This window comes from Felis catus, chromosome E1, assembly GCF_018350175.1.
Source record: "Felis catus isolate Fca126 chromosome E1, F.catus_Fca126_mat1.0, whole genome shotgun sequence".
NCBI lineage: Eukaryota > Metazoa > Chordata > Mammalia > Carnivora > Felidae > Felis > Felis catus.
Genome location: NC_058381.1, coordinates 9,751,754 through 9,776,782, shown reverse-complemented (window position 1 = coordinate 9,776,782; position 25,029 = coordinate 9,751,754). Strand labels below are relative to the sequence as shown.

General features: G+C 45.5%; 1 protein-coding gene across 13 annotated transcripts in view; it reads right to left on the bottom strand.

Annotated features, from left to right (window-relative positions):
• The window catches only part of NCOR1 (nuclear receptor corepressor 1), a 159,778-nt gene that overhangs the window by 13,999 nt on the left and 120,750 nt on the right, over nt 1–25,029 (bottom strand). For 7 of the 13 annotated variants that reach the window (XM_023244071.2, XM_023244079.2, XM_023244076.2 and 4 more), the window contains 16 exons: nt 24,685–24,855; nt 23,785–23,945; nt 20,397–20,517; nt 20,195–20,296; nt 19,760–19,860; nt 17,397–17,565; nt 15,112–15,252; nt 13,727–13,810; nt 12,995–13,251; nt 12,285–12,645; nt 10,019–10,246; nt 7,339–7,548; nt 6,711–6,860; nt 6,278–6,379; nt 2,989–3,154; nt 2,315–2,808 (listed from right to left, as the gene is read on the bottom strand). In XM_023244071.2, coding sequence (XP_023099839.1) covers nt 2,315–2,808; nt 2,989–3,154; nt 6,278–6,379; nt 6,711–6,860; nt 7,339–7,548; nt 10,019–10,246; nt 12,285–12,645; nt 12,995–13,251; nt 13,727–13,810; nt 15,112–15,252; nt 17,397–17,565; nt 19,760–19,860; nt 20,195–20,296; nt 20,397–20,517; nt 23,785–23,945; nt 24,685–24,855 — 3,018 coding nt within the window. The remainder of the gene's footprint in view (nt 1–2,314; nt 2,809–2,988; nt 3,155–6,277; nt 6,380–6,710; nt 6,861–7,338; nt 7,549–10,018; nt 10,247–12,284; nt 12,646–12,994; nt 13,252–13,726; nt 13,811–15,111; nt 15,253–17,396; nt 17,566–19,759; nt 19,861–20,194; nt 20,297–20,396; nt 20,518–23,784; nt 23,946–24,684; nt 24,856–25,029) is intronic. The other 6 variants (XM_023244078.2, XM_023244081.2, XM_023244082.2 and 3 more) reach the window with 5 other exon arrangements.

Here is a 25,029-nt window from a genome sequence, read left to right as displayed (position 1 = left end):
CTACAGATTAAGTAACATTATATAATGATTTTCTCAAATCACTGGAGTACTGCTGACAAAAAGTATTACTCCAAATAACTTCTTGGCACTGTTACACGTGAAAACACACAGAAATGGCAGGGAATGTCTGAAAAGTAGCAAATGCACTCTCCTGGCAGAAAGGACGCCCACGTCAGAGAAGGCCCCCTCTGGGTAGCCGTTCCCAGAAAAACAGAGTCAGTGCGGTGAGGGTCCGGGCAGCCGTTCCCAGTCTTGCCACGGCCTCAGAAGGACGGGAGAGGCACGTGTAACCTTCTGTTGCGGAACCTTCTGACTTTAGAGTGCTCTTTGCATCTACGGGCTGTAGCAAAGAATCCGAGAACACTGTCAGAGGCCCAAAGGGTCTATGACTGCCGGGATCAGCCAGTGTGATCAGTCAGTGGGTCCTGGACACAGGTGTGGAAGTTCGGAATGAACTCTTACCAAGCTCCCACCTATGATCCTCCAGGACTCAACTGAACGGCCCTCTCGTCCTCCCCCTTCACCAGGCCATGCAGGTTGTGACTGGCTAGGTTCTAGTACACTCGGGAGAACGGGAACCTGACAACTGGGATGGAAATGAGCTTTCGGGAACTAAAATAAATCACTATATTCGAAGTCATTTATACTACTTTGCAACTTCTGCAGCCCCTGGCATTCATCACTGTTTAAACACCCGGCATCCTGAATCTGCTCACCACGTCCAATATACAGTCGATAGACTAATGCTACACTGTGCACACACCCCTCTGGAAGCCGCCAGGTGAAGATGAAGGCACAGTGCTTCACCTGCGGGGGGGAAGGACGCTCTGAAGAGAAAAACCAAAAACCATACAGGGTACCTGTAAATAGCCTGTCGGCTTCATGCCAGCCATTTACCCAGGGATAACCCAGTCACAAAAGAAGACAGCTTTTCTATCTTCAGACCTTCTGAAGGCCAGACTCCTCGAGCAAGGTCTGCTCTGTCATGTGCCACCTGAAAAGAGGGGCTATCCAGCGACTAGCGAACCATGTGCCACCGCTTTCAGGAAGCCACAGGCTGGATCCCGGTCCTGGAACCACAGGTCTTCCCCAGGGAGCAAGTTTCTGCACGTGCAATACCAATTTTGCAGATCTTCATAATCCCAGGCTAACAGAAGTTTCCTGTCTATACAACAGACTATCCAGCTGCCCCCCTCTCCCCAAAAACCTCAGCCGTGGGGCAGATTTTTACCCAAACAAATTATAATTAGGCACGGGGTAAAAAGAATTACACGTCGCATGCTGGTGCACACGAAATCTCCAACTCTGTTCAGTTTCGTTAATGGAAACAGCAGAGACAGGACTGCGTGTGGTTAAGTTACGGCAAGCATTAGCTGACAGTCGCTTAAATACCTGCTGCTTCCTTCAGGAATTCCATACAGAATTTAGGCAGCTGTTAACAATAAATTCAAAGTAACTTTTCCAGCATCTCACTGTAGATTTGTGAACCCTTACGGACTTAGAGGGTAGATGTCAAAACGACGAACCAGATTTGATCAAAATCCAACCGGCAGGGAGGGGGTGGGGGATGGGGGAAATCGGTGACAAGGATCAAGAGCACACTGATCGTGAGGCACACGGAGTAACCGTACAGAAGCGTTGCATCGCTACATCGCACGCCTGAAGCTAACAGAACGCTGTATGTTTACACCGGAATTAAAAGTTAAAACAAACACATGAGAACAATTTTAGAAAACGAGCACAGAATATGAGGCTATGCGTAAAGGAGGAATAAAAATGACCAATAAATATGTGAAAAGAGTTGTTTGTAAATCCGACTTGCAAGACAGATGTGATGTAAATACCAATTACCAGTAAGACGGTGGTGTCGCTTTTTAAAACTTTGTATCTCAGCAAAAGGATACAAGAGGCTGTGGGGTATCGACTTGAATACCGAACCACATCCTAGAAGACGCCCCTGAAGGGTCCCCCCCCTGAAGGGGCCTTCGTAGCACAGAGCTTGACGGCACATCTGTCATCTTTCAGATGCCTGAAAATGTTAGTGAGCTCTGTCCTACTTCCCAGCTTTACCTTTCCAAAGGCACGGGGTTCTCATGGAAAACACCTGGACAGGCATACTTCAGAAGCTGAAGTTGAAATAAACACGACAGACAGCAGGACAGACATTTTGCACCTGTAAACCCACCAAACCCTTTCATGACAATTATGAGCAAGGTCAGGATTTTCCTTATACCGTATAGCTCTGCTTTACCTAGAGAAGAAAGTAATTCTTTACTCAGATATCACATTGCAAAACTCAGATGAAGATACATACAGCTACTAGAAGAGTCTGAACTTTGAGAGCCACGTTCCCTCGCATCCTTGTCCGAGGCAATTTGCCGGGTGATGATCACGTCTATGAAGTTAGCTGCGGTAATGGTAGTCTTCCCTCGGGTCCTTAGCTCTTCCTCATATCTGGATTTTGGAGGAGGCCCTTTATCTTTCCCAGCCTCTGAATAAACTACCGAAGAGTGAGGCTGGGGCTTGCCACTTGGAAAGGCGGCCGAGGTGTACAGACACTGAACAGATCTCTTCTCCGCCTCCAGGCTTTTCTGCTCTAGCTGCTGCTGTTCACTAACTGCGGCTGACCTGCTTCTCAAAGTTTCTTCTAACCTGGAAGCTTCATGCTTACTCTCTTTCGTTTTGGAAACCTCCATCTGGGGGGCAGAGGCTGCGGCGTCCACGAGGGCGGCCAGGGCGTCCGCAGCGGTGCTGTAGCGGGAGGCCGGCAGGCCCTGGCTTATCGACGGGCCCCCGGCGGGCAGCGGCCTGCGAACAGAAGCAAACCACACACAGCTCCGTGAAGGGCGGGCTCTACCAGGGGCGCGCTGGGGAGGCGGCGGGGTCCACCGCACACCAAGACGTGTCGGGCGGCCACCGATCTACAAGTGCGCGGTACGCGAGAGACCGTCTGTTTGTCCTTGGTCCGAACGTGTCCGGGAGACTCACATGATTCGCAGCTGAGCGCTTGGATCCAAAGGTGTGATTACACTGGTTCCGTTGGTTCCCTGGAAAACGCTGGGTCTCTGCTGCAACATGGGCTCCTGAGCTCTCACTGAAGGGGACGGGGAGCGGACATACCCGTGGCTGCCAGGTCGGCCCGGCTGTTCGGAGCCTGTGAAGGCCAAAAAAATAAAATAAAACAAAGAAGAGGGAAGGGAAGACAAGCCCCGAGGAAGAACCTAGAGACGGCCACATTTAGGGATCGTTCCTTTCTTAGTTATTCCTGACAAGAGAAAACGTTAAGAAACTTGATGGCCCGCCTTTTGGCCTTGCTCATGTTCCACACGAGTTTCTCAATAAAGATGTAATAAAACCACGCTCGTAGCTCGAGAGAAAAACATCCACTCTCATTTACTGGCGCTTTCATTTCTGTGATTCCTGACAGAAACAAAAATGACACCAACAGTGAAGTACAGTTGATCCTTGAACAACAGGGATTTGAACTGCACCGGGCCACCTACCTGTGGATTTTTTTCTTTTTTTAAATACAGTACAGTACCGTAACTGTGTTTTCTCTTATCATTTTCTCATCAATTTCTGTTCCCTAGCTCACTTTACTGTAAGGACATATATATGAGACATGCATACAAAATATGGGTAATCAACTATTTATGTTAGCGGTAAGGTTTCCAGGCAATAAATAGCAGGCGACTGGCAGTTTGGGGGGAGTCAAAGTTATACTTGGATTTTCCCCCGCTGCGTGGGGGGTCAGCGCCCCTCACCTGAGTACAGGGTCAGCTGTGCTAATACAAATCGGGGGCACCTGGGTGGCTCAGTTCAGCATCTGACACTTGATTTCGGCTCAGGTCATGAGCTCGCGGTTTGTGAGATCGAGCCCCTAGTCGGATTCTGAGGTGACAGCCATTAAGCCTCCCTGGGAGTCTCTCTCTCTGCCCCTCCAGCATCTGTGCGCGCGTGCGCTCTCGCTCTCTCGCTCTCAAAACAAATAAACGTTAACAAAAATCAGGTAAGCTCATCTCTCAGAGTTTTCCTCAAACTCCGGCGTGTTTACCGTTTCCAAACTCCCATTCGGCGCCGCCGTCTAAACATCGTGACGAGGACGACACACGTGATGAGAGCTGCCACCACCCCAGGGTCCGAGGAGGCTTCACTCAGCCACAGCTCTCCCCGCTCCGCTCCGCGCCTCGCCGCTCGGCGCTCCCCGGGGACACTTTCTCTCTGTGGACACGTGATCACTCACTCTGCCCGCCCCAAATCAGCTCCGCTAACCACCTCCTCCAGCAGCTGAGCTGTTTTTGTTCCCTTGACCTCAGCTCTCCTCGAACAAAGCCACAACTTGGACTCTGCGCGGCACGACTCTCTGGGAAGAGCTCAGACTCCCTCGCTCTTCACTCCCTCCTCCGCCTCCTCCGTTCTCCGCCCTCAGAGGCGCCGGCAGTTTTACCGTGTGTCCCTGTCCCCACAGCAGGTACCGCCCGGCCGCACCTCTTCAGCAATTTTCTCCCTTCCAACCATACATCAGCCTCCACCAGCACTTCCATATTCCTAGGAGAGGGGCTGCTATTTAAATTTCTGTATCTCGGCTAAGACTGTTCCTATTTACGCTGCCACCTGATGACGCGTGAGAGTCAGCGTTTCCTTAGTCACACCGACACAGAATACTCACAAACCGTTCAAGTGTCTGGTGGGAGAAATGGTGTGTGTCGTCTCGAGTCTGTGTGTTATCCGTTAGTGGGATCACGAGCATTTTCAAAATCTAGTTCCTGGGGCGCCTGGGTGGCGCAGTCGGTGAAGCGTCCGACTTCAGCCAGGTCACGATCTCGCGGTCCGTGAGTTCGAGCCCCGCGTCAGGCTCTGGGCTGATGGCTCGGAGCCTGGAGCCTGTTTCCGATTCTGTGTCTCCCTCTCTCTCTCTGCCCCTCCCCTGTTCATGCTCTGTCTCTCTCTGTCCCAAAAATAAATAAACGTTGAAAAAAAAAAAATTAAAAAAAAAAATCTAGTTCCTACTGCAGTGACGCTTTAATTAAATGCGTTTCACGTTTGTATGTGGCCAGTGTAGGATCGGTACTCGGGTGCTACCTCGCTATGCGTTACAGCACTTTCTGTGGTCAGACGCAGTGATTCCCGCCTATCTGCGGACAGCAGACCGCAGCTACAGGTCTTCAGGCTTTGCAAGCGCGGAACTATTCAAGATAAATCCTCAGGAATGATGTCACGGAGTCGAGTACGAGGACCGGCTTTGGACCCCCGCTCTATACTGCCGCCACTTTGATTTTAAGGGTCTGTTCCCCACGACCAGGAGTGTGCCCTCCGGTTCCACACCGCCCTCTGACCAGCCCCGCATCGGGAACATCCCTCCCCGTAACCTCCAAGGACGGACCGGCTCCTCTCCCCGCACGCTTGCCGCCTGGAGAGCTCAGCCGAGCCAGAGTCTCAACACTTACGGGGGACTCCCGGGTCACCAAGTCCAAGCCGTCCGTTGTCCTAAGTGCCAGATCTGTCTACCCGGCAACACGGACACGGGACGTGGTTTCATTTCACTGATGGAGCCCAACGCAAGAAGACAGATATGCCACAGATAAGAACGTCCCAGAGACGCATCAAAGCGTGTCCCGTGGTAAAACCCCTCCGCTCTTCACTTTCGTTAATCCCTCTCTATCTTACGTGAGGGCCGATCTCGTTTCTCATCTCTTCCTCACCCGCTGCGTCCAGTTACTGCCGAGTCCTTCCCGTTCGCCTCAAAGGCATTCTTCCCAAGCAGTTCCTTTCTGGCCTCTCCCAGTGCCAAACATCTCAAGCCGTTGTGCGCGACCGTCGCGGCCTTGCTATTCTGGTGACAGCACGTGCCCCCCTCCGGGGTTCTAATCCACCTCAAGCCCCTCCTGTGTCCGTGCCCCCTCGTGTCACCTGCCTCCCTGCCGAATGGCAGCACCTGTCATCCCCAAGTGCCAGCCCTCCTTCTAACTGTATTTCCACTCTTCCTCCAAGTCCAGCTCGACGAGTCCAGCTTCAATGAGCCCTGCGCCCAGTGTCTTCACACCAGCATCTTCGTAGCCAACTGCTGGGGGCCAGGTCCAAATGACGCCTTCCTAGTGAAAACGTCACCTTCCTGTTCCAAATTCACGTCTGCACCATTTAAACCTCGATGGCGCTCTCACCTGTCCTTCACTTACGGCCTGAAATCACTTTCTGTCTCAGGATCCCCGTGTGTGAGATAACCTCGGCATCCCCACGGCAGGAGCGGGTGCGGAATGAACAAAGCCACGCCACTCACCCGACCGCAGGTAGAGGTCCGAGGACGCCGCGGCTATCCGCTCCCGCTCCTTCTCGCGCTCCCGCTCCGCACTCGCGGCCGCTGCGAGGTGCGTTGAGTGTCCTGTAAAACACGCGAAGTCCGCCACTTCAAGACAAACACATCAACCTGTCAGGTACAAACAACGTGTAAAGTCTCAAGTGGCTGAAAGGTTTCCAAAACGCTCCAAACTCCACGTGTGGGAAGGTTAAGAGTTTTGGATGACAACTAAAGCCCAACACGAGCTTTTAGGATGTTTCTAGAGTATCTGGCGACAGAACGGCATAGTAGAACTATTACTAAATCTTAAGTGAAAGACCAAATGGAGGACAACTGCCCGAAATGCCTTCAAAGGCCATGCTGTCAACACGGTGGTCGTGGGGGGGGGGGGGGGGGGGTGGCCGCAGACTCTCACCTGGAGACATAGAAGCAGAGTTGTATGGCCTGGGGGGGAACGTAATCTGTGTACCAGGAATATAAGTGATTCTGTCCATGGGTGGAGTACTTGTTCCCCCTGGATGAGGCACTAAAATTGCTGGAGGCATATTGGTCAGGTCAATGATTCCTGCTCAAAAGACAAATACGATAAAATTATGTCAAGTATCAGTCTTTCTAAAGATACAGAACTGAATGTGGCTATTTTATATGGTTTATCTCTATAACCCAGCGATACTTTGTTATACGCTATAAATAAAAATGGCCCAGATCATCATCACTTTGTAAGGCCGTCTTTAAGTCTACAGAAGGCCATGAAATACTGTGCCCCATACCAGTAACCTAAAAGCACGAACAGATTACAGAGGGAGGCAGCAAACTGAAAAAACAATGATTTCAAACACCCAGCTCAATGACTTCATTTAGTTAGTTCAGTGTTCACCAAAACACCCCGTCTGACACATTTCTTCATCTGCCTTCAAGGCCTAAAAGCTACACGGCCAAGGATATGGCTGCCTCTTCCTTCTTTCCATCATTCATTCAATAAATACTCACTGATACTCAGTACACGTAACGCACTCGTGAAACCGAAACGCAAAGACACACACCCCTCGTCGCCGGGTACGGGAGACCCAGCTGCTGCTCCCGTGGGGAGAGGCCTCTGGCCACATCTGGGCGCAGGTTCACCTGCATCTGCTGTGAGGTAATGTAATCATTGAGGATTGTCTGTCTCGTGTTCTCCATCGCGTAAAGCTGATACTGACTCGGGTAAGCTGGGGTTGGTGAGAGCTGTCTCTGAAACAGGTAAGCAGCAGCTGCTGGCGGAGGGAACAAGAGAAAGGTGTTCAGCTGACTGAGTCCACGTGAGCTTCCTTTGCCGAACATCACCCACAGAAAGAGGCGGGGCTCTCGCTCTCCAGCTAAAACGCGCCTGCAGCCCTTATTCGGCGTGGGTAGGAACGGAACAGGGATTAAGGGAGATTCATTTTAGACCCCGACACATCAGCAGTATGAATATACGCATTCTGAAGTCAGATGTGAAAGGGGAGCCCCGTCGGCTGAGTGTCCGACTTCCACTCGGGTCATGATCTCGCGGTCAGTGAGTTCGAGCCCCGCGTTGGGCTCTGTGCTGACAGCTCAGAGTCTGGAGCCTGCTTCAGACTATGTGTCTACTTTGCTCTTTGCCCCTCGCCTGCTTGTACCCTGTCTCTCTGTCTCTCTGTCCCAACATTAAACATTAAAAAAAACCCTTTTTCATTATAAATAAGTCAAATCAGATGTGATGGAAAAGGGGGAGAAACTAGACACAATAGGAGTATGAACCTGTTTACCAAGTAGAACAGGAGCTAAAAACCTTCTCCACTAGTTTCACTTTCCATCTTTGCCATGTAACTTTTATTTTTCACCTAAGTCTCAAGGGCTGCATTTGAGAAATTATTTTTGTAGTGCCAATCATTCAACACAACCGAACAGAAGTCTATGTGAACACACTTTCCTGGGGCTGAAGAGGATTAGTCCACAAGCATTTAATTAATCCATGCGTTTAGAGCAGAGAACGGCAAACTTAAAGGCCGGATGGTAAATATATTAGGTTTTGTGGACCATATGGTCTGTTCCACCTACTCAACTTTCCCACTGTAGCTGCACAGAGAAAATGAAAGCACCCACAGACAAAGCATCAACAAATAACGGCCTGTGTTCTAATAAAACTTTATTTACACAAACAGGCAGCAGCAGGACTTAGCCCCCTGGCCACGGTCTGACTAGCCTAGGTCAGAGCATGACACGAGATGCTAGGAAGGGGTAGGTGTGTGTGGGACAAAGTAGAAGGTAAAGTCTCTATGCTCAAAATATTTAGAATCCAGCTCCAGCTCAAAAATAACCAGTAAATAAAACTGCTACAAAGTACAGGACTATGGTATCACTCCACGAAGGTATAAACCTTCAACGTTGTCTGAAAACTTGAGTGAACTATTTTACATATACACGTTCTCCCCAGAAAAACGAATAACCAGTTTTCTGGAATGCCTGCCTCCCCTTTCTTCACCCGGAACTCCCAGCCGGGTGATTCTGTCAGTGGAATCTGTGGGAGCTCCTGTCTCAATTCTGGGAGACAGTCCCTGAAGAATTAAATGTAGGCTCCTCTGAAACTTAGTGTTCTCAAGTGACAAACGACCTGATGGCACTGATACAACCCTCAGAAGGTACGATATTTTCTACAGGCACCTCGCTACTAGAAAGTGAAACTAACACTTAGAAATTCTGGCATACTGGTAATGAACATCTCTTCTCTAAGGACCACAGTAAAACAAAGGCGGTCTGTGTCCCAATTTCAACCTGAAGGATGTGACAAGCGAGCAATTTAGGAGAGAGGAGAGGATGAGCAGAAAACACATTTGAGGCAGGGTCGGTGGGCGAGGGGAGCGGGCACCGGGGGCGGGGAGGACAGGGGGCTGCTGGCCCAGCAGGTGCATCAGGACAGCCACCGACACACTGACAGGGCTCCTTTCCCTCAGTAGAGCACATGACCCTGAGCCCAGCACAGACTGCTCGCTAGAAAACGGACGGACTCCTGCACCTACATGAGGGATGTTCACCCACAGCCAGAGGCCGTCTGTCTGTTCCAAAGTTCCTTCCTGCCGTACCTGCCACTGTGATTACGTAACTTAATGAAAGAATCTGGAGGTTGTTGAGGGAAGAACAAAAAGTGGTTTCTCTGGAAACTAAGTCAACTGCTTTGGAAAGACTCAAGACAGAAGCTGAATCACGTATGGACAAGATAATTTTAAAAGACAAAAAAAAAAAAAAAAAAAAAATCTGAAAGGATTCTGTAGTGCGATTCAAGTGATTTTAAATTCCAGCTTCACTTAAAAAAGCAAACATGGAAATGTGAGTATCGTTTATGTAGCAAAGAAAAGGGTGCAGTTTCATCGGTGGACCCTGGCCCAAGATCAGAATTCTGGTGAATGAATGTCTATACGGTGAATTCAAATGTTTAAGGTATGCCTGTGTCATCTAAAAACAATCCTTCACATGGGCCCACCTTTTCAATCAGCTTAACCAAATGCCATACCTCTTTGTTTCTGTTCTGTAACGGGTGCCGGTACTCCTTCGTTTCGGGATTTCAGAACTGGTAACGTGGGGGTGTGGAGTGTGTGAAAGGTCAGTGAGCTGCACACTAACAACGTACGCAACAGTCTGCGTATTACACTTTAATAAACGGAGCTTAAAAAGTCGTACAGGTACATCGTTTCTTCGCCATACATCCTCACCACACGCTGTGCTTACCAGGATCCAGAGCCCTGTGAAACGGCATGGCGGGATCCAAATGCGTGGGAAGATGGCTCCGATAAACCTCTCCCGTGGTGCTGCCCCTGTGATGGGGATCAAAAGGGCTGTGGCTTACTACCGGGTCCACCCCAGGCACCGGAGACTTCGCCGGTATACTTTCCCTCTGGGTAGGGGTCAGTGTCGATTTTCTTTCATGATTGGTAGACTTGCTAGAAGAGATGGTAACTGGAAAAAAAGAAAAAAAGAAAGGCAACCCCACGACTTCTTAAGAAAACTTGTGAAGTAGGATTATACAGTTGACCCTTGAACAATGCAAGGTTAGAGGTGCCAAGCGCCCCAGCCCCCTGCAACAGTCAACAATTCATACATAACGTTAGACTCCCCATAAACTAACAGCCTACTATACTATTGGCTGGAAGCCTCACTGGTAACATAAACAGTTGATCAGCACGTCATCTTATGTGTTGTATGTATTATGCCCTATATTCTTACAATACGGTAAGCTAGAGAAAAGAAAATGTTAAGAAAATTCTAAGAGAGAGATACATTTACAGAGAGCACTGTATTTGCTCAAACAAAATAAATCCACCTAAGTGGACCCACGCGGCTCAAACCCGTGTTGTTCAAGGGTCAGCTGTATTTCTCCATTTCTCACCCAGTCAAATACAGACGATATTTATATTTTTATCTGGTTCCACCAAACATTTAATAGTTAATCTTACGCAAATGGGAAGAACTAGTAGAAGCTTTTGAGATTTGGAGACCACCGCCTTTTGGATCACAGCACCAGCATTTTATCACCTAATATTAAGATTAAAATTGAAGTTCAACACTCCTCTTTAAGTCCCATTATAAATGATTTTTGTGTTCTGTATGACTCTAACATTGCAAATTCTTTTCGACCCCACACGTACGTATATCAACTCACAACCCCCTCTCTGCCTGCGTCACCCAGCCTCCCTGTGGCCCACTAGTCCTGAAGTTATACTATTTTTCCTTGCTCTCTACTTCCACAAAGACTTTCTTACAAGCTCACCAGTATCAACCACCTCCCTCCTTCAGCCTCTTTTTAAACAATAGTATTCAGAGGTTGGATTATGCCCCTGATGCTTACCATATGCCAACACGTAGTGGCCATCACCCTCAACTGTTTTTAATTATTGTTGCAAAACACACAGAACATACAATGTACCATTACACTGAGTGTATCAGTGGCATTGATCAGTCCTCACCTCCGTCTAATTATTAATATTTTGATAATATCAACTTAGCCATGATTACACAAACCTGCCTGATGACACCAAGAAATCGTAGTGGTTTATTACGTCCCCTTCTGAGCCCCAGCTTGCTCAAACAGAGTGCCTTCTCCCTCGGAATGGGCGGCAGAGGGGGAGGCAATTCTCCTTCAAAACTGGGCCCAAGGATCTGCATTCACCGTCCTACTGCCCAGCAGACTCTTCCCTCTTCTCTTCTCCTCCTCCCACTGCACAAAGCACTTCACCGCGACAGCTCTCACGGTGTCCAGCCAGGATCTTGCACATGAGCCCTCAATAAATAATGTATTGCAATAAAGCTTAAAATGATGAGTGAGGACATTGCTAAGGTCTGCAGATCGTTTCAGGGACCGCCTGGTAAAAATCAATGCCTCTTACCTTACTCATGTACCCGCTGGCAGCAGAAAGCCCTGGAGTCACAGTGACAACAGTAACAATACCGGCAACGACAACAGTTTGCGTTTATCGAGTCCTTCATACATGCCAAGTACTACTCATTCTTTCCTTTTAAAGGTCTTCAGACACATTAGTTCACTTGGCCTTCACAACAGCCCAGGAAGGGAAGCCTTAATATTACGTTAAGTTACGTAACCGATACAAGTCCGTGCAGGAAGAAGAACCTTAATTCGAGGCTAGGCAGTCTTGCTCTGTGGCCTAAGCTTTCAACTGCCATGCCAGACTGCCGCGGAGCAGTTGTCAACACTGACTTCCAGAAAACCTTGTAGGGTTAGCTGCAAATCCACTCTGAGAACGTACTTATTCCAGAGCATTTCTGGACTCCAGCATACCGTGCACGTGATTAAAGTATTAGATATCTTACCTGCAATTGTATCAGCTTTTCACCTGGTAGCCTTCCCTACAGCCCTCGCATCCAGCACAACCTACAGATCTCGTGACAATCGAAAGCTAACACTTCAGCATTTACTATCTGCCAGAGGTTTGGGGAACGCGAGTAAAAATGAGCAGACAAGGACAGAAGAGTAACGCACCATCCGAAGTTCTGTTCATCATAGGCGAGCCTCTGGACATGGTGCTCTGATAACTCACAGGCGTCCGCCGGGCACTGCTGTCGTCGTAGATCCCTGGGCTCAGTTGTGCTTTGGGAGCTTCATGAAGTGTTGACCTAAGAACTGAGGGGCCAGAGCTTACCACCGATGTATGTCGGGAACGCACTGGCTCGCCTGCCTTCACATCCTCATATTTCCCCCGTTCTACCACTTTGATGTTCTCTGGCACAATTTCCAGTGGAGGCATTCCACGGGGTAGTTTGTTAGGCCCCGTGATTAAAGACTTGACGTTGTGTTTGATGGCAGATTGACCTGAGTTGCTGTCAAACTTTATCGGTGTACCCTAAAGGAAACAAACGGCACAGGTAGCCCAAGGCAGCGGAAGACTCCTCCATCCCATGTCAGTACGGCCCACGGCAACCACAGTTTGTTCTGGTGACCCTTACTGTCTGTGTGGATGTCTCTGTCACAGGCTCACCGATCCAGAGCTATGCGCCTTCTCGCGACACACACTCCACAATACACACACGAGAAAACGAATGATAAAGCATACGTAAACTTTCACGTTTACCTCCAAGACATCAGACCTCACGAGAACTACTTATGATTATTAAGTCGTGCTTTTTAAAATGCTCCATGAATATCACAGTCTGAAGCGGAATGGCTGACAGAAAGAACCCTGTTCCAGTTACCTGGGAGATGGAACCCTCAATGATTGGCCTTGTGCTCTGGACCACCTCTGGAGTTTTACGGCTTTCCTGAGTTAAAATATCTTGCCGTGGAATCTCATGAATGGAACGCCCCATTTCTTTGATGGTGGTAATACCATCATATGGTTTTCCTTTGGTAATGGCGCCTTCGAATGCTCGTATGGGAGGACTCTCCCTTTTAATCTGTTTCGGATATTTTAGGCCATCTTCAAAGCTTTCGGTGGTTGCTCTTGGTGTGCCTTCAAGAAAAAATTAAAGAAAAAATACTTGTTAAAATAATGCCAATGGTCGCATAACAATGCCACTGAGCTGTACGCTCAAAAACTGTTAAAATGGTAAATGTTGTTACGTACATTTTACCGTTACTGAAAAAATTTAATACCTTATCATCTGGCAGTTTCTAATCAATTTTCTGTTTACAACACATCCCTAAGTCATCATTTTATGGGCGTTGTTCAAGATTTAATACGTTTGTTTATCACATTCAGAGAATGGTTCTTACATAAGAAAAATGTCTCTCTACTCAAAGATTAGGCAACTATCATTTTCAAATAAACTATGTAGCCCAGAAACAGAAGAGCGGACATCAAGTATCTAATATTTCAAAAGGGAAAATACTTGCAAAGCAGGTTTCATGCGCTGCACATTAATGTCAAAGTACTTTGCCAATGAGGCCATCATGAATAAAAAAGCCAAAACAAGCAAAGAGTTTACCCTGCATTATGGAACCAGACAGCACAGTCCTTTCTTTGAGGTCAGAATGAGGGCTCCCCCTGGGTAATGCTCGGCATATCAGCCCTTTCAAAGCAAGAAAGCAATTCAAGCATTAAACACGATGTGTATTTCAATTTTCACATACTTTATACTGACCATAGAGTATAGACTTTTTGATAAAAGCTTTATGGAGAGAGATCATCTTAAATTTGTGAGCTATTCAGAGGGTATCATGGAAGAAAAAAAAAAAGTTGGAAGTACCCAATGTGACATCATTTGTTCCTTTGTAAATGTTCTCCTAAATAGAAAATAATCACAGAAGACATCTATTATAAATCAAAAAGGAAAGAAAGACACTTCCAAAGCTAAATGCAAAATCCCAATGCTTCTTTCTCCAGGTGAGAGGGCACAGAGAGGCTGAGGACCACTGTCTAGCTCTGAACTAGACCTCTGAGAAAGGGAAACATGAAAGATGGGCACCTCATACACAGGCAACATACATGAACGAAAATATGCAAATCAAAATGAAAGAGCTATAAATAACCTCTTAAAAAGCTTCACATCATATCAGAAAAAAACTGGCTCAAGGACTGGAAATAATCACATGCATTTACCCTAAAAGGAAGGGAAGTGAGGTTTTTTGTTTTTTAATTTTTTAACATGGAGAGAATCCAGCTCTTAGAAAATTGCACAGGACTTCTAAGATTGAAGAATCCTTACCCTGTTTTTAGTATTTCACCTAGAATAACATGAAACACTCGAGGCAGGTTAAGATTTAAAGAAAGTCAGCCATTAACAAAATAAAACACAGCTATCATGTATCATGCACATCGTGTACGGTCAGCACAAGGCTGGACACCCGTCTCCAATCCTCACACAATGGTAACTACAATCCCTTTAGAAGATGAAACTCGTGAGGAGAAATTCATCAGGAAAGGGTGCAGCTGAAATTCAAATACACGTCTTTGTTCTATGACACGACTTTAACTGCCTCACAATAAAAACAAAGTTCTCAGAATGAATTTTACATTTTTCAATTCACTTAACCCTAGCAGGAATAATCTTCAAATTGCATGAGCACATGATATGACAATGATGTTTACTTTTACTCCCTTCCACTGTCACGTACTTGAGGTATATGTAGATATGAATATAAATTTAAACATATTAATAAGCATATTAATAAAGTATTAATTATATATTATATACTTTACTGTGTTTATATTATTACTATGATAACATTAATGTAGGTTTCATTTATATGTTAATATGAATAGAAATCTCAGGTAGAAATAACAGACTGAATACAACCTAACCCAGCCATGCAAATTTGCTGTACAAAATTATATGTATCTAGAATAAATGTTCTGGAAACAACATTTTACCCTCTAGTGGTGCTGACACAGGAGACTCCCTCATTGACAACCCTTGCTTTATATTTCCTTCCACTGATTCATAGCTTCTTTTTAAGCTGATTTCATGAGCTGTTCTTGGACTCCTTGTCCCTTCTCGGGCATTCTTAATGTCTGTAGAATATAGAAACAAGAATTGCTCAGCGCCCAAGACCTCTTCTACAGTAAATCATTTATCTTAGTTTCATAGTCTATCTTATAAAAATAATGACATAAAAACTAGTCAACTTACGACATACTGCCATGTGGATGATATTTATGAAAATTTTCTTCATTAATTCAAATATATTTGAGTGCCAGGCATAAGCTAGGCTTGCAGAGAAGGTGACCAAATTAAGCCCCTCCCCTCATGAAACTCACCCAATCGTGGCGGGTGCAGATAAAGTACCAGGGAACTGCTGTAGAGTGCAGTCAGGACTATGAAAAGAGTGGCGCAACGTCCTGTAAGAACAGTGTGGGTGAACCCAACACTTAAAAGGCTCGGATGAGGCTGCCTAGAAGTCATGTGCAAGCTGAGAACTAAAGGACAAGTAGGAGGTGCTTCAAGTGAGAGGTAAAGGGAACAGGAGGTGGTACAGTCCAAGGGAACAGTGAGCACACAGACCCCCAAGGTGAGACACGGTGGGACCGTCGCTGGTGTGGGGGTCGGGGCTGGAGCGAGAGTGCGTGGCAGGCAGAGCAAAGCAGGTAAGGGAGAAGGTGGGAAGGGAACGGCCTGAGAGAGGAGCTGACAGCAGGTGGTAGAAGGGGGATGAAGCCAAAGGAAGGGGCGTACGATGACTTTAAAGCAATGAAGAGTCAAGGAGGAAGTGACGTGATACGGTTCTGAACATGGGCTACGACGAAAGGTGGGGAGATCAGTGAGGCGGCTGCCGAGTTGTCCGGCTCAAAGACGATGGTGGCAGTGGGGAATATAGAGCAATGGATGGATTCCAGAGAATTCAGAAAAGAAAACGGAAACAACTTAGGACTGACTGGAGGGGGAAGAGAAGGAAGTGTCAAGGATGACATCCAGACTTCTGGCTTAGGCAATGTCCGTTAATTTCTTCCTCCAGAAGCAAAATGTAAATCAGTGTATGCCAGAAATGTTAACACAAGAAAGGAGGAAGGAAATAAGAAAGTTACCATGTGTTCTACATCAGTCACTGTTGCTGGCATACCTTATGTCGCTGTATTCAAAGAGAAAGATAAAGCATGACTAAGGACTACTCGGTTCACAAAAAAGTTGCAAATGGGAACGCAAATCCAGTCCCTCGCTTGGCTGTGATACCATAACTGAATCACTGTTGTAACGTTAATGAGAAAATATAACCTAAGAATACATCTAAAGAAAATGTTGACACACACAGACATTAAACTAGTTTTATTTAAGTAGAATTTAAATTCAATGCCCTTTCCAGGATTATCAGACTAGTATCTACTCCTTAATTCTTTTTTTTTTTTTTTTTTTTTTTTTAAGTTTTCAAGTTGAGACAGAGAACGCAAGTGAGGGAGGGAGCGGCAGAGTGAGACAGAGGAGGAGAGAGAATCCCAGAAAGGCTCCACTGTCAGCATGGAGCCTGATGAAGGGCTTGACCCTACGGACTGTGAGATCATGACCTGAGCCCACATCAAGAGTCGGACGCTCAACCGACTGAGCCCCCTAGGCGCTCCTACTCCCTAATTCTTAATGCATAAAAGAGATCCTTAAGATAAAAGTGATTCTACTACAGTGAAACAAAGAATATTTTCTTAGGCTAAATCAACTGGCCACAGGTGATGTTAGCTACCACTTACAGAACCACTTACTATGGGCTCTACACGGTCTATCACTTTTCATTCACTGTCTCCATCTGAGTTAAATTTTCACAAAAGTTCCATGAGAAGGCACTACTGTTAACCCCTTTTACAGAGATTAAACTTGGGCTCAGGAAGGAAAACTAACTCCCCCAAGCAAGTAGGTGGGGAACCAGAGTCCATGTTTTATTTTATTTTATTTTTTTATTTTTTTTTTCAACGTTTATTTATTTTTGGGACAGAGAGAGACAGAGCATGAACGGGGGAGGAGCAGAGAGAGAGGGAGACACAGAATCGGAAACAGGCTCCAGGCTCTGAGCCATCAGCCCAGAGCCCGACGCGGGGCTCGAACTCACGGACCGCGAGATCGTGACCTGGCTGAAGTCGGACGCTTAACCGACTGCGCCACCCAGGCGCCCCCAGAGTCCATGTTTTAATCACACGTTACAGTTCTGGCTTCAGAGTACAGATGACATACTTACTGTCATATGATAAGATGTGTCCACTTTTGCCTTCATAAATAACATGACCTTTTGATGCCGCTTCCTCTCTGCCCTTCTCAGGACTGTTCTCTTCAATGGGCATTCTAGAAATGGATCCCTTCACCAGAGCCTCAGCTGGTATGCCAGCCTGTGACAGAGCTGGGGTACCCTGCCATCGAATCAAACATAAACACTCGGATTTAGAGGAAACGCGAGACACTCAGAAAACTTAACCTACCACACTGAGAGATCAAACCGTATCTACAAAGAAGGTCAAAGACACAAGAGGACCAGACATTAAGTTTGTATAAACATTAAGAAACACTGTACCTTTTTGTCCTTGAACCCTGCCATACAAAACAGGTATGTATATATGAGTCAAATCAGCTTTCTTCCCCACCTTGAGGTCAAACCTCTTAATGCCCAGGGGGGAAAAAAATCTGTCTTAAGACCCAAAATCATGCAAATGTAATACTTTTTTTTTCAAAATGTCTAATAAAAAAGAGGTAATAAAGTTTTAAATTTAGAGTCCACAACTTGCTCTCACATTGTCGTAAGACAAAAAGAACCTGCAGTTCCCAAACTGTGTGCCTTCTGGTCACCAATGGGGGACGTGGGGGGCAGGAATGACAAAACTCAGATGCCTCCATTCTGTGATGTGGATTCAGTTTAGGCCACATCATCTGAACTTTCACCATAATTCAGTAGTCCTCTTCTAGGGTGCCTATGGCCGTGGTTCTTTCTAAGCCTTCCTTAAAGCAGTAAACCCTTCCCTTTCTAGCAAAATCACTCATGGCACCTAATGTGTAGAACACTTTATAAAAGTGAGCTGCTTGGGTTGAAATGAGAGTGGCAGGCCCAGACCCAGCCCACTCCCACATTAAGTGTCCCCAAAACTCGAGTGAGGACAATCTGAAACCACATGCTTACAGCAGGAAGAAAGACAAGAACAAAACATCTACTTGTACGGCCATTCAACGAGCCTGGGAGCAAACATCTGAAAATCCTTAACGCCTACTTCGGAAGTGCTCATGCCATGTGCGCAGACTGGTTTGAAAATAAACAGAGAACAGCCTAGCCTCATTCGATCCAGTTCATTCTGTCCTCCTACCCACAGCGTGGTTACCAGAGTGAAAATGACCAAGAAGAGATAATAATATACATAAGCCATTTATTTCTCTTCTCCGCTACTGAAGTGTTTGCTTATTTCTGAAAACTAATCTCAAGGGGATGTATATTTTGGTCAAATTTAGAAGGAGAGATGAGAAGAGTTAATATGTAACTTTCTAGATCACTATGCCACATACTCCATAAACCACGTCTCAGAAAGGAGTCACTGGTGAATCTTGTTAAAATGGAGACGCTAATTCAATATCTGAAGAGGGGACTAAAATTTCTGCGTTATTCTAACAAGCTCCCAGGAGGTGCTGACGCTCTAGGGGACAGACTACCCTGGGTCAGCAGGGTCCTAGGGTGTGGTTCTCGACTGGACATCCAGCAGAATCACTGCAGGGCTGGAAACACAGACTGCTGGGCGCCGCCCCCACAGATGAGACTTCATTTACATGCCTAACAACTTCCCGGGTCCCACTGATGCTGCTGGCCTGGGGACCACACTTTTAACAACCACTGTCCTAGGGAACAAGGACAAAAGACAAGGAAGAAGAACAGAATAGAAATCCTGTAACAGGTTCAATGTGCAAAAAAATCTGTTTACAATCATTTCCCAAAATAGAATTTTCCCTTCCCAGATCTACAAGAATAAAGAGGCTAATGCCTGTTACACTTCAAACTAACATCTAATGGAGGAAAAGAAAGACCTTTCCCCAATGAAAGTTGGCAACTTATTTAACCTAAAATTGGAAGAAGATACTTGACTTGTGATGCTTTTATCAACATCATCCATATCTCCCGGGTTAGCATTAGACTCTAGCAAGGCGGCTTATAGGCCGGGACTGTAGGACCTTCTTTTTCACAGGGGGCAAAGGCGAGCAAATAAGTTATAATGCTCTTCTTCTCCATTTCTACTTAAGCTCAACACATGGTAAAAGCTTTGCCAGGAAGACAGTAAGAACTACATCAATCAGAACTTGTTTCTTCTGCCCATTTGCAAATAAGTGACCTTGTCAAATGACCTGCAGAATAGAGAATACGGCTTGTGGTCAAAACGATTACATTAATGTCTTTCTGCAGACAGTTTTATAGATTTGGGTTTATTACCACTGAGATCCAGTCCCATAATCCAGAACAACAAACAACTTAATCACAAAACTGTACTGCTGTAACAGCCAGAGCTCTTGAAACCGGACTTCTGGTTTTCTCATCAGCTCTTGTCCGGGATTTTGGGCACGATCACAACTAACCTGAGTGATGGAGCCCCGCAGGGATGGGATGCCTTCCAGGGAAATCTTGCTGGTTGGAGTCCCCCGAGTTATACTTCCTTCTTGAATGGCTCCTGGAGTACCTGAAGAAAACCAAAAGTATTAGCAACTTAACCTTCTGCCACTGCAAACACACACACACCAGTCCCTACTTGGAGGAGGGCTGAGAGAAGGACACAGCAGCGAAAAGAATAGCTGCGTCTTACTGAAATGCACTTTTAAAATAATGATGCAATTATTAAAGAGGATTACTAAAATACGGAATCTCACAGTTTTCAATTATTTTTATACAGAAAGAAAAATTTAGAATGTACAGGTTCTAACTTAAAACCCCATAGTTAAACCATATTAGTGACTTACTTTAATAAATTTATTGGGAAGAAAAGTTTAACATTTCCGCCAAACAGCATATTTTACCTCTGACCACTCCTTCGTGTTGTGCCCTGACCAATAAACCCTCAGGCTGGGAGTTCTGGCTTCGGGGAGAAAACTCCTCCTGCTTGATGTAGGGCACAGTAGCTATGGACCAAAGCAAGAGACACACATGAAGAGATCAAGGGCTGAATTGCCGAGTGTGATGCTACAAATGCAGGCACATTATGAGTATTTACTCACTGACCTGATTTGGCAGATTCCTGTTGCCGTGGCAATCCAAGAGAGATAGAACCCACTGAGGGCTTAGCTGTTTCTTGAGTGTAGGAAGTCTGATTATGAGAAGTCAAGTAAGTGCCAGGTGTTCCCTAAAAATAATTTTAAAAGACTAAAATAACATTGTCTTTTCACAAGGTCAACAATAAATTTAATGCTCGTGTTTCTGTTTATAAAAATTTACACCCCCACTGCCCCAAGTTAAGAACAGGTATTTGCAAAGCAAGAGAATCCTTATCATGGATCGCTTACATTAAAAATATTTTTAAAAGGAGCAAGATAGGTCTTCTGAAACCACCATAAATTTCATGTAAATAATTTATTGTTAACAAACTACATAAATAAAGCACTTAACACTACACTCAAAACGTAAGCTACTATTATGCCTCTTAAAAATGCTACAGGACACTGACATCAGTGAAAACCAAGAGTAAGGACTTCGGAAAACTCTCCTCCACAAAGGCAACCAGTAAAAATTATAAAACAACAACAACAACCTTTAATGTGAAAATTAACCAAAGGGTTGTGGAAATCTGGGCGCATGTGTTCGAGAAAACCAGCAGAATCTAAGTAAGAACAGTGGGTTTCGTGGCATCTGAACTTGTTCTATTTCATCTCATATACTCCTGGCCAAGCTCGGTGGCGGCAGTGAAAATCAACAACCCTCAACCATGGTGAAAACCATCAGCCTGGCAGCCACTGGAGGGGAAAGAACAGGGCTGGGCTCCCTAAAACCCTCATTCCCAGATAACTGTCATTATTCCTTCTGGTTCTCTGGAAGACCCATTTGCAAGGCTGTCTTTATTTGACCTGACTACGGTGGGGACGCTTGTCAAAAACTATCAGAGTCAAATGACTGAAATTCTTCACTGCCTGGGGCAGTAGATAACCAAGAAGGCAAATGAGAGGCTAACCAAACACCTTTAAAGGAAAAGCCAAGGAATGAGATGTTTAAAGGGGATCTGAAAAACTCCAACGTATTCCTAACAATCTAGGAGGCCATGTGCATGTGCAAGGTTGTGCAGATGCCTAGGAAAGACCTGAGAAGGCCTTGAATTCTCAACTCTGGCTGACCTCAAAGCTCTGTGGAAGCAGGAAGAGAAGACTAAGGCAGGATTGTCAGGTACCAGGCTGAATGTCGAAGGCGTGCCCCAACACACACACAGAGCTACTCAGTCAAGACTGGGACGCTTACTGATTCTAGGCACTGAAGTCTGTCCAGCAATTAGCTGGCCACCAGGTGAACCAAACAGTGACTTCAATGGCCACACAGGTCACAAGAATACAGACTTTACAGAGTTAGTTCAGAAAAGTCACAAAGCAAATACCAACACACATAGCAACAACAGCAAACCCTAGGGAGAGAGGAAAATCCATTTTCCACAGTTGCCACATTCTGTTATGTAAAATATCCAGTTTTTAACCAAAATTTACAAGAAACAAGAAAGTATGACCCACACATGAAAACATAAAATACGTTACAAATAATTAACTGAAAAGAAATCTAACAAAACCTCTACAGTGAAAACTATGAAATACTGTTGAGAGAAATTAAAGACCTAAAATATGGAAAGATAAGCATGTTCATGGATTAGAAGATTCAATATTCTCAAGATCTTCATATGTATCCCAAAATAATCTATAGATTTAAGGCAACCCCTGCCATAATCCCAGCAGAAGTTCTGGTCAAAGCTCACCTATATAATTTATATGGAAATGCCCAAGTCACAGAGAAGAGGCAGAGCAATCTTGAAAAACAAAAGCCCTTACAAGGACTCACAGCACATGATTTCAGGACTTATAAAGAAAGCTACAACAATCACAACAAAATTTCAAATTTCTGCTCATCAAAACATATCAGTAAGACACAAAAGCCACAAAGAAGAGAAAAAACTTTGTAACAGAGACCTTTCATCCACAACATATAAAGAACTTCTACAATCTACTAACCAAAAATCCCAATAAAAACAGATAGTAAGACAGTCACTTCACAATCAGATGCATAAATGACCAATAAATATACGAGAAAGTGCTCAACATCTTTGTTTTCAGGGAAATGCAAACTGGAGCCACCATCAAATGTTACATACCCACTAATAAAACCAAGATAAAAAAGACTGCCAACGGCAAAGCAACGTGAAGGCTTATGTGTTGGGGGTAGTGGTGTCAAACTGGAGACCCACTCTGGAAAATTATAAAGTAAAGCATAACATATATTCAGCAATTCCACTCTCAGGGGAGTATACAAGAGAAATGAAAACATTATATGTATAAAGAGCCCAGTATAATGTTTGTATCAGCTTTATTCACTGTAGCCAAAAACAAGAAATAGCTCATGCTTCCATTAACAAGAAAATGGATAAACAAACCAGTATGTTCATACAATGTAGTATTATTTGGCAATAAAAAAAAAAAAAAAAAAAAAAAAAAACTACTGATGACACAAAACCCTGGATGAATCCCTAAAGCCGTTATGCTATGTTAAAGAAGACACAGAAGAGTACACACTGTATGAGTCCATTTACATGAAGTTCTAGAAAAGGCAAAACTAATCTGTGCCAGTAGAAAGCAAAACTAGGATTGCTTCAGGCCGAAAGGGCGTGAGAAAACTTTCTGGAGTGATGAAATGGTTCTATAACCTGACAGGGGTGTGGTCACTGCTGGTCCTGCACATGAGTCAACACTTTACAACAATTAAGAGAAGACCACATTTGGAGCACCTGTGTGGCTCAGTCGGTTGAGGGTCCAACTTTAGCTCAGGTCATGATCTCATAGTTTGTGAGTTTGAGCCCCACCTCAGGCTCTGTGTTGACAGCGTGGCGCACGGAGCCTGCTTCATATTCTGTGTCTCCCTCTCTGTCTCTCTGCCCTTCCCCTGCTCACGCTATGTCTCCCTCTGTCTCCCTCTCTCTCAAAAATAAACAAACATTAAAAAAATTAAAAAAAAAAAAAGATAACACCGTATTAAAAAAAAAAAAAAAAAAAGTAACACCAGGAAAAAAGAAAGATACAGTGGCCAAAGTCAGAATGAACTGGTATTTAGAGCCTTTGTAATAGTTGGTCAACACATATCTGAGTACTTGAAAAGATTCCTCTGAAGAGACTCCTCTTTCATCTACGCTACACTCAACTTCAGGGCACAGAAGTGCCTCGCAAAGTTAAACCAGACAGTGTGCCAAGGCCACTCACTCTGCGCACCCAACGCACACAAGCTTCCGGAGCGTGGCACTGAGTACGACGACCGCCATATTTTCTGGTCATGGCCTCTTCGTATATAGGTTTTCATTTAAGACTCTGACAAATCAGTGACAGAAAGCAATCCTCAACAGAAATCTCCTGAGGAGAGAAGGCGTTTTTACCTGCGAGATGGAGCCTCCCAGGATGAAAGAGGGTTTTTCAGAAGCCACTGTGGTTTTAGATGATGGAATAAGTGGAGGCGGTGGCCTCGTGGGTCGAGTTGTCGGAAGCCGAACCGCTTCGGGGAGATTGGTTATCACTTGATGTGGAGCAGGCTGCAGGACTTTTAAAAGGAAGAAAAAGATGATTTAAAACAGTCCATTTCGTAGTTTGCAACACCCCACCTATCTCAGTCATTCCTGAATTTTTAAATCACAAATTGGATTTGGAGTGCAAGATGAGGCTGAAGATGAGCATTTCTATTTTAAATTTCTCTTTCACTTGAATTAAAGCCGTATACACATTCAGGTCACACATGGTATTTGGGAGGCTGAAATATCCAACTCCCTGTCAAACCGGAGCTTGCAAGCTGATGTTCATTTCAACCTACTTCTGCTTAGCATCGGCAAATGGCAATCTTTAATAATCCTCTCTCTCTCTCTCTCGCCCATCGCTCTTTGGACCTGCTTCTTACGAGCAGCTGATGCGGCAACTGGGGAGAACATACAGACGCAACTGACAACCAGCTGTATGTCCCCTTTTGCATCCTGCAGAATTTGAGCACCATTCACGGATTCTGGCTCTCACAGACTCGGGAATCTCTTACGGTGGGGGAGGGGATCTCAAGATTTTTCAAAAGTACAGGTACTCGTAACAGAAAAGCCAGTCAATGTCACAGTGGACACGTGTGGACACAAACTTCCCAGCGGCCCCGGTAAATCTCAACTGAATACGAGTGATGGTGGGATGTAGAGAAACCAGAAGGTACTTCTGAAACGGGAAGGGCATGTCCTGGAAACCACCCATGTGTAGCACCGGTAGGTAGATGGCCAGCAGCCACTGCACAGAGGAACGATATTTACCTGGCGGGACACTATAGCGGGCTGCACTCATAGGCTGTGGAGCGGCTTTACTGACTTCTCTCGGAGAGAGCCTACACGGTGATGCTGACCTTGCTGCGGTACTGTGCATCTGTGCTTCCTGTTCTAGGGCACGTGTGACCTCAGCATAGGGCATATAGGCGACTGATTTTCCTATGAAAGTTAAAGTTATCAAAATAAGGGAAGAACCCCAGACGAAAATAGTAAGTGTGAAAGGACCAAGCCCACACCATCCAGGGGCAGATCCGACTATATACTAATGAATTAAAATCTAAAATTCCTGGGGGGAATCCACCCACACAGAGGTTACATCTGTGTATGCACCAT